The sequence below is a fragment of the Canis aureus genome, chromosome 12 (assembly GCF_053574225.1).
Source record: "Canis aureus isolate CA01 chromosome 12, VMU_Caureus_v.1.0, whole genome shotgun sequence".
NCBI lineage: Eukaryota > Metazoa > Chordata > Mammalia > Carnivora > Canidae > Canis > Canis aureus.
In genome coordinates, this window is record NC_135622.1 from 10,601,560 (window position 1) to 10,614,024 (window position 12,465).

At 50.3% G+C, this 12,465-nt stretch overlaps 1 protein-coding gene across 4 annotated transcripts in view; it reads left to right on the top strand.

Annotated features, from left to right (window-relative positions):
• The first annotated feature begins 5,691 nt into the window (after positions 1-5,691).
• The window catches only part of IGSF3 (immunoglobulin superfamily member 3), a 91,434-nt gene continuing 84,660 nt past the window's right edge, over positions 5,692-12,465 (top strand). For 3 of the 4 annotated variants that reach the window (XM_077842710.1, XM_077842712.1, XM_077842713.1), the window contains exons 1-2: positions 5,692-5,780; positions 6,426-7,102. In XM_077842710.1, the coding sequence (XP_077698836.1) occupies positions 7,060-7,102 (43 nt within the window). In that variant the 5' untranslated portion in view covers positions 5,692-5,780; positions 6,426-7,059. Of the gene's footprint in view, positions 5,781-5,913; positions 6,034-6,425; positions 7,103-12,465 lie in introns of those variants that run through there. The other variant, XM_077842711.1, reaches the window with a different exon arrangement.

Consider the following 12,465-nt stretch of genomic DNA (forward strand, 5'->3'; position numbering starts at 1 on the left):
ACAAAAAAACCCCAAACCAAAAAAACAAGGGTGGAAAAATGAGCCCTCCCTCACTTCACAGAGTAAGTAACTTGGGTCCAGAGAGCTCAAAAGACACCGTTAGCAGCAGAGAGAGCCTAGACAGAAAGCTGCAATTTCTGGCTTATAATTCCTTGCTTCTTATACTATGTGAAGTTCATAATCAGCCCAAACGATAACCAACGACTACTGAGAACTAGCACCAGGCATCTTGGTAAGTTTTTCCTATATATCAGCTCATTTAATCCTTACAAGCTCCCTATGAAAGCAGGTGATCCTGTCATCTTCTTTTATAGGTGAGGAACCCAGGGGTGCCTGGGTGGCTCAGTAGGTTAGGCATCTGCCTTCAGTTCAGTTGTGATCCCAGGGTCCTGGGATCGAGCCTTATGTTGGGCTCCCTACTCAGTGAGGAGCCTGCTTCTCCCTCTGCTCCTCCCCACCCCATGCTCTCTCTCTTGCTCTCTCTCTCTCTCTCAAATAAATAAAGATTTTAATAAATGAAGAACCCAGGCAAGAGGTGTAGTAACTTGATCAGAGTTAAGAGTCGGTGATTCAGCCTGGTATCCTCTTCCAGATGCCACAGTTCTCCATCAGCCAGAGAAGAGGGGAAGAAGCAAGCACAGCACAGCACAGGGGCCTTGTGGAGGAGGAAGAATGTTAGCTCAGTAGAATCTTACTCCCCCCCTACCCCCGGGACAAACCAGTCTTCAGAGATCCATGGGGGCACATCCAGACCCAGCACTGATGCCAAATGGCACACCTCAGGTTCTAAGCACCCACCTGTGGGGAAAGCCTTAGGGACCCACTCAACTCCCCTGCCCTGCCACCTTGATCTCGAGATGTAAGAGTCAACTCTATTTTTTTTTTTTCCAAGATAGATGGTATCCTGTGTAAGCTATTCCTAGCTTTCAGCTCTGGGGATCCTCGCCCGTGTAGGAGGGTAATCATCAAGAAGAAAGCTTGCTATCAGAATTGTTTCGTGGCACTTTTGTTTTGTGGGGTAGAGACGCTTTGCTCTTTCCACTTGGCATTTTGAGTGCATTAAGAGCAATTAACGCTGGTACTTGTGAGCACAGTGTCAGGCTATCTTTAGGCAGAATGTCTTGCCCTCAACTTTTTTCCAGTTGACAAAAGAACTTAGCTGATCCCTTTATTTTCCTCTGATTTTTAAAAAACATAACTTTATGTCGCTGTGGTTTTATTTTTTTTTTAAGAAGATTTTGTGTATTCATAAAAGACAGAGAAGCAGAGACACAGGCAGAGGGAGAAACAGGCTCCCTGTGGGGAGCCCGAAGTGGGACTCGATCCCAGGACCCGGGGATCACGCCCTGAGCTGAAGGTAGACACTCAACCACTGAGCCACCCAGGTGCCCCTTGCTTGTAGTTTTATATCAACCTTTTGATTACAACTACAGTAGGTCTGGAGACCTCAAACTGATAGAACCACTTGGCCATATCGTATCTACAAATTTCATGTTGTTGTTCCCCCAATGTGTTCAATTTATTTTTAAACACTAGCTTCCAATGGATAAAATTAGGAAGAATTCAACGAAAATCTGGATCTCCTGCTTTTCTTGAAAAGTAAGGAAATCAAGCAACATTGGATCTTCGTACCTGCTTGCAACTCTTTGCTGAAGCCCTGCTTCAGCCTGGCTTCATAGGCTTTTGAGTTTAACTCCCTAGGGGAGAAGATTAAGGAGTCTTCCAAAATGTCCAAAATATCCACCTGATCCCAGGCCAGTCCAGGAGAGGTTGGAACATTCCAATATATGTTGTTTTGAAGCAAGCTGCTAATGTTCAGCCTGGGCATGAGACACGCTTGCTGACTGGGGATGTCTGTCCCCTCCTCTCTTTTGGTGCTTCTCTTTCCCTTAAAACTCTCTATCTGCAGATGGTCTCCTGAAAGGACCACCATCCTGTCACTGTTCAGCACTTCATTTAACATATCCATGTCTGGAAGTCAGACACTCTCTTTTCACTGTACAGGTGTGCGCCCCAGAGATGTTGCGGGTTAGGTTCCAGACCACTACAATAAAGCATATTTTGTCAAAAAAAAAAAAAAACAAGTCAAGTGAATTTTTTGGTTTCCCAGGGTCTATCGTAGTCTAATTGTATTATTATAGTCTATTGCAGTCTTGTAGTCTATTAAGTATACAATTGCATGTCTAAAAAAATAATGTACTTACCTTAATTAAAAAATACTTTATTCCTAAAAAATCCTGACCATCATCCGAGTTTTTAGCCAGTCATTGGTCACTGATCACAGATCACCATAACAAATATAATAATAATGAAAAAGTTTGAAGTATTGTGAGAATTACCAAACTGTGAGTGACACAGAAACATGAAGTGAGCAAATGCTATTGGTAAAATGGCACCGGTAGATGTGCTCTAAGCAAGGTTGCCACAGGTCTTTCTTTCATAAAAACTGCAGTATCTGCAAAACAGTGAATAGAGTGAATCACAATAAAATGAGGTATGCTTCTACTCTACTCTCCCTGCCCTACAGTTAGCACAGCTCTTTGAATCTCTTAGATGGTCCATCAATGTGAAAATTAGAAAGATGCTATGCTGGGAACCAGCCATAGCATATCTGGAATGATGATGGAAGTTAAGGGTTGGCCATCCAAAAAGATGCAAGGGGCCTAGGTGGCAGGAGGTGGGGTAGGTGGAGAAGTTAAAAATGAGAAGGGATACTTGAGTACAGGGTTCAAAGATGGAGGAAGTGGCCTGGCCAGAGGCCTGGGGACTGAACCCTTAGGAAATGTGGTCTTGGATAAGGATTTGGGCAATTTGGTGGGGTCACAGAGCTGTGACACAGGCTGAGGTAGCTCTTCCTGCAGATCCCTTGACTCTCCTCTTTCTCTCCCCTTCCATATCCAATTCTCCAGAACATTACGTTGATATTTTCAAAATGCTTAGACTCCACCCATATCTCACAACTTGTATCTTTATCACCCTAGTCCCAGCCACGGTCATCTCCCATCTGCACAACTAACTACAAGAGCCTCCTTTTCATTGTCCCTTCTCCACCCATATCTCCTGACACTCTATCGTTCCCCTGAATCCAGAGGACCCAAATTGCCTGCTAGCCTGAAAGTCCTACTGGATTTGGCCTTTGGACCTCTCTGATCACATTACTCCTCCTTTGCTCTCATGTCCCTATAGGCCCAGCAACACACCTTTTAGTTTCTGAGCATGTTAAGGGACATTGCACCTGCTATTCCCTAAGCTTGGAATGCTCTTCCAGAAATCTCCACGGCTCATTCACTCCTTCTAATCAGTTGTCATCTTCCCTGATCACCCACCTAGAAAAGAATACTCTTCCTCACCCCACACACATACACACAGAATTTCCTTCTTCCACTTTTCCTAAGAACACATGTCATGTTCTACATTTATTTGTTTCATTGTTTGTGTTTTCCACTAGAATATAAGTGCCATGAGAGCAGAGACTTTTCTTGGCACACAGTATATGCTCAATAAATAAATGAAGCAGTCTAGCAGATAAGGAGAAATGAGAGGTGCCAGAGTCAGGGTTGTCTTGGGGAAAAGAGGTAATATTTAACATATAAGAAGAGATTTTCCATATAACATTTGGCATATTTGATAAATATTTAATTCAATTCAATTCAATTGAAGTATACATAGTGCAATTACTATATGCAGACCACAATGCCAAGAGATGTTTGGAATAAAGGATAATTAAAGTGCGGATCCTGCCTGCAAGGAATTTATAGGCAAGGAAGAGGGGGTGAGGGCAAATAAGACCATTTATTTATTTATTTATTTATTTATTTATTTATTTATTTAATTTATTCCCCCATAGCATGTTCTTCATTGCCTTGTACACTGCGGGGAGGGGTAACTAACTTTTTAAAATAAGTTAATTATCAGTATCTTCCTTCACGAAATCCTTTCATTACCATACCGTCCAACAGGGTGAAAAACATCTTAAACACCCACAGTCCCTTTCTGAGCTCTGAACTCCACACCCCGCCCCCGAATTGCTTTTTGGACATCTTCAAACTCAATATATCCTATCTTTCTTATGTATCTTGATCTCAGTTTGGGAAGCTGAGCTGGGTTTTTCTGCCCCATTCCTCACCTTCACCCTGGCTTTCTGTGGAATCTACCTGCTGACATTGTGGGGACCTGCTCATTTCTCTCCCTCACTGTTGCTACTTCTGGGGTTCCTGGTCACCATGATTTCTTGTCTGGATTTTCAGCAACACTCACTAACCTTGTGTAGAACTCTCCTCCTATCCATCTTCCAAAAGGAGGCCAGAGTGGTCTTTCTAAAAGATGCACCTGAAACCTTCAGGGCGCCCAGAACCCTCAGGGTGTCACCATGACCCTGGGCTAAAGTGCAAACCCCTTGACACACCATACAAAGTCCTCTAGGTGCTAGCCTTTCTTGCCACTTTTTTACAGCCTAGCTTGTGCCCAACAGACATTTCTGGTCCTCTACCTGGACTACCCTCTCTTCCCTCTAGGTTTTAGAGGATACTGATGCAGGGTCTGGACTCTGTTACCCCATCCCTCTCTCCTTTCCTTTCTTTGGTGCCTCCTTCTGTTCTTTCGGATTCTACCAAGTTTTCCTTTCCTCTAAGAAGCCTTCCTGGTACTTGATGTGATCTGACCAAATCCCCTCCTCCTCATGTCCCAATCCCACAACATAGGGTCGGGCTCCTAGTGTGTGCTTCCTCTACACTCTGTTCTTTTCTTGCCGTACCGGTTTTATTGTCTCCCCACTGGACTGCAAACTCCAGGCGGGCAGGACCCTCTTATCCTACCTTGGTTACCTTTTGATCTTTCCTACCCAGAATGTGCCTGTATTCGTTAAGTATTGAATGAATGAAAATGCACTTGTTTGACTAGGGCTGTTCCTTCTGAAATAATTATATCTTACGTGTATTGAGGGCTTAAGACGGGGCAGGCTCCTTTCTGGTGCTTCACAAGTGTGCCTTAGCCCCATTTGGTAGGGGCGGCCTATTTCCCCATATAACAGATGAGGAAACTAAGGTACAGAGAGGTAAGTTACCGGACCAAGGTCGGCAGCAAGGACACGGAAGAACCGGGGTTAGAACCCAGGCTGTGTCCGGAATCCAGTTCGGCCACAACTTCTAGAAAGTTCTGCCCTCGAATGAAGCTCGATATGGGGCTCCACTACACGCACAGATCAAGTCTGCTAAGGGCTTTGTCTTTGCTTCCGGGACAGGGGACCCGCTCCCGTGCCGCCTCCTCAAGGCTCACCTGGCCTTGGCGGGGCTTCGGGAAGGGCCTCGCGCTTCTTGCCCACGGCCCGGCGGCCTGCGTGCGGACCCCCTGCCTGCCCTCGGGGCTGCCCGGCCCCACGCCCCCGGCGCCCGGGTCCCGGGGTGGCTCTCGGCCTCGGCAGGTGCGCGGGGGAGAGCGAGCCGCGGCCCCCCCGACGGTCTGCCCGGCCCGGGGCCAGGCCGCGCGGCTCGGGGGGCGGGGCAGGGGCGGGGCGGGGCGGGGCGGGCGGGCGGGCGGGCGGGGCAGGGGCGGGGCCTCTCGCCCAGGGCCCCGCCCCCGCCCCGCCCCCGCCCCGCGCGCGGAGGCACCGGGCGCCGCGGCCGGGCTGGAGGGGCGGGGCCTCGGGAGGGGCGGGAGCGCGGCTGCCGGCGCGGCCGCTGGGGGAGGGAGGGAGGGAGGGAGGGGGCGGCGCGTCCCCAGAGGCGTGCGCCGGGACCGCGGGCCGCAGGACAGACGCGCGGAGGGAGAGGGCCGGGGGCGAGGTCAGCATCCGGGGGGAGCGCGGGCGGCGCGCGGAGGGGCGGCCGGGGCGGGGGCGGGGGCCGGGCCGGGGCCGGGGGCTGGAGGGCGGCGGCGCGCGCGGGGCCGGCTCCGCTCCGGGGTCGGGCCCGAGACCCTCCCGGTGGCCGGCCGAGCGCTCGGCGGGCGCGCCCCGGCGGCGGAAAGCGCAGCCCCGGTTCGCTTCTCCCTCCGTCTCTTTTCTTTCCAATCAGCGAAAAATAAACACCCGGGAAGGTAAAACAATAGCGGGGCCACCTGGGACGCGGCGCGCGCGGGGCTCCCGGGGCGGGGGCGGGGCGGGGCGGGGCGGGGGGCCCGGGAGTGGCGGCCTCGCGTCCGAGCGCTCCCGCCGTGGCCCCGCGGAGGGTGGGGCGGCCCGCGGCGGCCGGCTCGGCGGGAGGCGAAGGGAATTCCCTGGAGTGGGGCGTGTGGCAAAGTATTGCGGAGCCTTGGGGCTGCCCGCAGCTGCCCTGCTCTGGGCGGGGAAACTGAGGCGGGGGCCGGTGGCCGCTCGCCCAAGGTCCGAGCGCGCGGCCTGAGCGCCCTGGCCCGGGAGCGGGACCGAGGCGCCCCGGGCTGCCCGGCGCTTGCCCCCCTTTGAGCCGTCTCTGTTGTGTTTGTTTTAGAAATCGCTGGCGCCGTGGGACCCGCTTCGCTCGGGGCTGCCGGACGCCACCCCGCTCCGCGCGTTCTGGGCAGGTGTGGGCAGGTGGCCGCTCCGCGACCTGCCGACATGGATGGAGACGACTTTTTGACGAAGCGACCCAAACAGCCGGTGCCATTCCGGGGCGATTTAGCTGTCAGAGGTTTTGACGAGACCTGCCCTGCTCCCTTTGGGGAATCTGAATGAGGAAGCTTACAGACACCTTCACTGGGAAGCCAAGGACATTTCTGTATAATCAGTGGATGAAAGGATTTTCTCAGACTCTTTTTTCCCTTTTCCTGGAGGATTAATTCACTGCAATCTACAATTCCAGCGGAAACCACAAGGCACGCGATGTGGGAGAAGCCTAGAGGGCCTTCAGAATTGTTCTGGACCCTTCCTTTAGCATAGGGGGAGTTCAGCAGGAGCCACTGGCGGCCCATCCTCCCCCACCCCCATCTTGCTGATCTCTTCTCTTTAACCTCTTCTCATTTTTTGAGTTCAGTTCTGTTTCCAAAACTATCCTCGGGAGCTATTAAGTGGATTGCCAGAAATGAGAGATTAAGCGCCCAGAGAAGAGGGAACGTCCTGTGTTGTGTCTCCTCTCCGCTGCCGACATGAAGTGCTTTTTCCCGGTGCTGAGTTGTCTGGCTGTGCTGGGTAAGTGGCTCTGCTTTATCAGGGCGATCGATGTGAAAGTTTAACCTGCTGTTGGTTCCTGTAATTCCTTGTGGTTCTTTCCCATCAACGCTTGGCATTGGGGGGACACCAGGACGTAGCCGGTGTATATCACAGGTTGGAATGGGGTACCAAGAGGCCCGCTTCTGACCCAGGAGGAACAGTGAGATACTGTTTGTTGTCTTTGAGAAGGAACATTTGCTGTCCTTGAAAGGTCTTGTGGTGTGAGATTCCCCCATCTGCATGTCGGTGGTTTAGGGACTCCATGTGGCTTCTAGACTTCAGTGTCTTTGCCTCTGTGTCCGTCCGCATTAATTCCTAATTCGAAGTGGCAGCATTATTCTTACTGTGGGGAAAGTTGGTTGTGGTAATGATGGTGCAGGTTTTTGTTTTTGTTTTTGAGGAGGAAGTAGGCATGAGGTGGGACAGGGTGGTGAAGGGATGCATCACTCTACCTAAGTGGTCTGTAGGCTAAGAGTGTTTGAGGATACCAGCCTTGTGTCCTCTTCACCAAGGAAACTCAGAGTGTGGTTCTGGGAGGAAGAGAGACTAGAGGAGTGGAAACTGCTTGGGAAGGGGTGTGTTAGGATTGGTTTTGATGTCCCTACAGAAGGCTGGAAGGCTTAGAGCAAAGTGAAGAACAGTGGCCCCAAGAGGCAAGCCCTTGACACCTGTCCTAGGGATTCCGTCCCCATTGCCGAGGTCCCCCCACTTTGCACATACTTTCTGTGCTGTTGAGCTACATACGTGTGGGGTCTGAGGACACATGTTGGGTCAAGGAAAAACTCCCTAGCCAGGATCTGATGCGTCCTCTGTGTCCACCTCCTCAGACCTCACACAGGAGCAAACGCTCTGACCTCTCTGGTCCCATCCCCTGCATTTGGAAGAGGTCATCACTGCTGCCTGTAGTGCCTGCATTTTCAAGTCTAGATATTTTGCATTTATAGAGTTTATTCATGATCTGCTGGCCGTGGAGTTTGCACTCATGCATTGTCTGTACCCTTGTAGGAGTTTACAGTTGGGTAGAAAGAACGGATTTTGAAGTTAGAGAACCTGATGCGAATCTCAGCCTTACCGTGATCACTGTATGAACCTCAGTAAGATGGGATGATCCCTCCAAGGGCTGTCTTAACAGTGAAAGGCTCTAAGGTGTCCTAAACATCTTGACTGTTTTGAAAAATGTCTGGAACACATAATAAATGTGTCCAGTTGGCGGTTCTCAAACTTGGGTGCATGATGGAATCACTGTGGGAGCTTTTAAAATTCCTTGTCTCCAGGCAGCAACCCAAGACCAAGGAAACCAGATTCGCTGGGAGGGTGACCCGGGCATCATCAGTCTTTCTGCTTTCCTAAGTAATTCCAAGTGAAAGAACCAGTGTGTGAATTCATTAATGCCAGCCCTCCCTGCCCTTGTGCACACGTGGACATGGCTCCCGTGGCAGGTTAATCAGTGTTCTGCCCAGGTGAGGGTGAGGATACGGTGTCCCCATCTCCTCGTGTCGCCTGTCTGTTCAGGCAGAGCGCTCTCTGTGCACCCCTCCTGAATATCCCACTGGCATTTGTTCATACTGTATTTGTCATTCATTTAGCGTCTGGGTTTAAATCAGTAATTAGTGATTCATGTGGATTCACGAAGGACAAACAAGGAAAGCCCTGGGGAGTTGGGGACGGTGGGATGCCTAAGGCCGGATAGAGGACCGGCTGGAAGGGTGGGGCCCAGGGCCAGAGAAGGAGCCACCAATGGCAAAGCAAGGATATGTGACATTTGTGCCTTTTGTCTCTTTGGGCTGCTCTAGAAATGGGAGGCCCCCTGCAGGTCCCCCCTGCAGTTCACCCTCGGGCCATTCTGTGGAATGGAGCTTGGGTCCTGGCATTGCTCTTCCCTCCACTGCCAGCCTCTTGTATAAACGGGGGCGCCGGGGAAGAAATGAGCATCAAGGTGGTGGGAAGGGGAGCACTGACAGACGACTGGACGTGGGTGAGGGTGGGCAGGTTTAGAAGTGTGGGTGTCCCTGGTTTTTTGCACTCTGCTGCTGAAATCTCATCTTCTCCCAGCACCCGGTGACTGTCAGCATGGCAGGGAGGGGGGGTCTTGCTACTGGCTGCTAACCTTGGAGAGCAGGAGGTGTTTGGGGAGGGAGCGCAACCCAAGGCAGGGGGGTCTTATTTCCTGCTTGCAGTCTGGTGTGGGCTGATTCATGCGTCAGCATTCTTTCTGTGCAATGTAAATTAATGTGTAATGTGGATTTCAAAGAGCACAGAATCCCAAGGTTTTATGCTCATGTGGGTCACACACCCAGAATCAAATTTTGTTTGTAAAAAGTAGGCTAAGGCTAATAACTACTTTGCAAAGTAGCATTGAGACAAGTGCTGCCAGCCTCCAGAAATGGCAGTTGGAGTTGAAAGACCCTATGATGGTACACCAGGGTGTATCCAGGGTAAATCTCGCACATGCCTGCAATTCCCTCCACGTCCTTAGACTTGTGCTTTCTGCTCCCTTCCTTTGCCAGTGTCTGGGATTTGGATCAGGTCCCTCCTTTTGATTCCTGCCCTTGTCTTTGTCCTCCCGAAGCCACATTGACCACTCTGTCATGTTTCTTCCTCTTGCAGCTCTGGGTGCCCCACCCAACTTGGGAGCCATTGGCTGCCACGGCCACCCATGTTCCAGTTCCAAAGCCATCCTAAGCCCCAGCCTGGTTGAGCCACGAGGGTAGTAAAGCCTCCACTGCTGAGAATGGGTGGAGCTAGAGGGGCAGAAGACGAAAGGGAGGGGGGCTGGTGTGACTGTGGCATGAATGTGGCATGCCTGTGAAAAGGAGGGAATGAGGAGAGAGGGAGAGCTAGCTGTGGCTGTGCCTGGCAGCAGCCTGCATGAATGACAGTGACATGGAAAGATGACAGCAATGTGGGAAAGACAGAATGGGATTTGTGTCTACAAGAACAGGAAGGGGACAGTCAGGAAAGGTGATCAGAAGCTTCAGGCACACAAAGCAAATTTCAGTTTTACATAGCCACACATAGTTATGCCTCCTAGGCCGTGCTGATGTTGTGGACAAGATGACAGAGCTTTAAAAGTGTTAGCCAGGAAAGATACAGGAGGTTGGACCATCTCTGGATCAGCACAGGAGAACCTGTAGCTGGCTGATGATCTCCTCCAGTGAGAGAATTTCATTTGTCCTCTTGCTTGAATAGGATGGGACCGAGGCAGTGATCACTTACCTCCCAGTTATGGAAGAGGCCGGAGGATTCTTCCAAAAGAGACTGAAGGAGAACTTTGATGTTCTGATGAGAGTGAGTTCAGAGGCAGGACTCATGATCAAAGGCAGAAGACAGAAGGGAAGCTGCTTGGGGCAGTCAGGGAAAGAGTTCTTAAGATCGTGATTTATGGATGAACAAACACCATCCCCACCAGTTGTCACAGAGGTGGTGCACTTCCCTCTCCTGGGGACCATCTGACCAGGGGGCTGGAGAAGAAAATCCTTGTTAGGAGGTCTAAACTGGCCAGGATGCCTTTCAACTGTGCAAATTATTAAGCCCCCACTGGGCACCCAGGGCTGTGTTAAGACGCCCCAGTCTCCTGCATTTTGCATTGCAGTAAGAGAAGAAGCAGTAATGATACCACATCTCCTGGTTCTGGCCTTTGCTGTGAAGCGAACCCTGTCTCATTAAGTCTTCAAAATATACCCACTAGATAGATGACTCACATCATCACCTTTCTGTAGATGGAGATGTTGAGGTCCAGGGAGGTTAAAGAGCTTGCCTTGGGTAGACTACTGTACCAGCTCCATATGGCGCTCCACAGTGGTAAGGATCCAGGCTCCTAATGTCTTGTTTCATGTGCATGCCCCCAGTCACAAGGTCATTGCATGGTCCAAGATGGCTGTGCTAGCCCCAGCCATCACGAAGGAGATGAAGAATTGGTGACAGGCAAGATCTCATAATTGGGGGACACTTCTGGGAAGTTGCACACATCTCTTCTGCTTTCCATCTCTGTCTGCTAGAACTTGAGTGTATGACAATACGTGGCTGCAAGGGGTGGCTGACAGATATCATCCTTAATTCTGAGTGTCCAGCGAAAAATTGAGGGTTCTGGGGAGAGAACAGATTTTGGAGGGACTGCAACGGATTGCTGGCAGAGCAACAGAGCTAGTAAGTGGCAGCACAGGGTTTTGAGGCCAAGATTATTTGGTTCACATCCTCTGTTCCTTCCATCTCGCCAGCTGCCCCCCTGGGAGTGTGCGGCCCAGCCCCTGGCTTCTAAGAAGCCTTATTGGGAGGGCATGAGCCAGATGAGCCACCAGTTGTTACAATGGGATGCAACATAAATCAGTGTATAATTACACAAGCAGTGTTGTGGTTTTAGCAGTTGTACTGTAGTGTCTACAGAATGCTTATGTGCCAGTCACTGCTAGACACTTCACAGAGCAAGCCGTTCTGGATGAAGGACTGGCTCTGTCGTTCTGACTACTATAGCTCCAGAGCTCAGCTCTATGCCTGGCACAAAATCAGTAGGTGTATAGTTAATTTTTTAATGAACACATGGTTTCTCTATTGGCTTCCTTGATCAAGATAAGGAAACTCAAGGCTCAGACAGTTTAAATCGTTTTGCTTGAAGGACAAGTGCTAGAGATTGGCAGAGCCAGGATTTGAGTCCAAGTTTGGCTCTAGAGCTTGTGACCTTTTATGCCACCAGACAAGGGATCTTGACCTTTTTGGTGCCCGAGATTCTTTGGGCAGCCTGTTGAAGGCTGTGGACCCTTTCTTTGGATAACATTTTGAAATGCATAAATGAAAACATATAGACTAACAAAGGAAATCAATTATATTGAAATACAGTCTTCAAAATATTAAACAAATTTGTGATCATAGCAATATGCTTTTTCAGTAATGCATTAAATAATAAGCTCTAACAGCAGATCTGACAATTATTTTAATTATGGCATAGTGAGGCACGGAAAGGGTATGTTGAGGTATCTGTGTCAAACTGTGATGTGATATGAAAGCATGTGTGATTTCTGTTGTGACAAAGTCACAGGTCCTGGAGACATCGCCCGCGATGGCTGCCTGGATTCATAATCAAACAGTTCACATTCACAGAGAGGTTAGTTGAAAATAAAGGCATAATTTTTCCCCCCATTCAAGCTCACATACCTCCTGAATTCTGTTCAGGGACCCCTGTGAAGTTCAAGGTGAAGTTCAGTGTAGGCGGTGGTTGTCGGGAAGGCTCTGTGTGAGAGGACTTCATTAGCTTTCAGAAATGGGCAGGGATTCCATGCAGGGAGCATTCTCTTCCCAGTAGAATCCTGATCCTGCAGAGGAGACAGCCATCATAAAGGTGGTAGAGT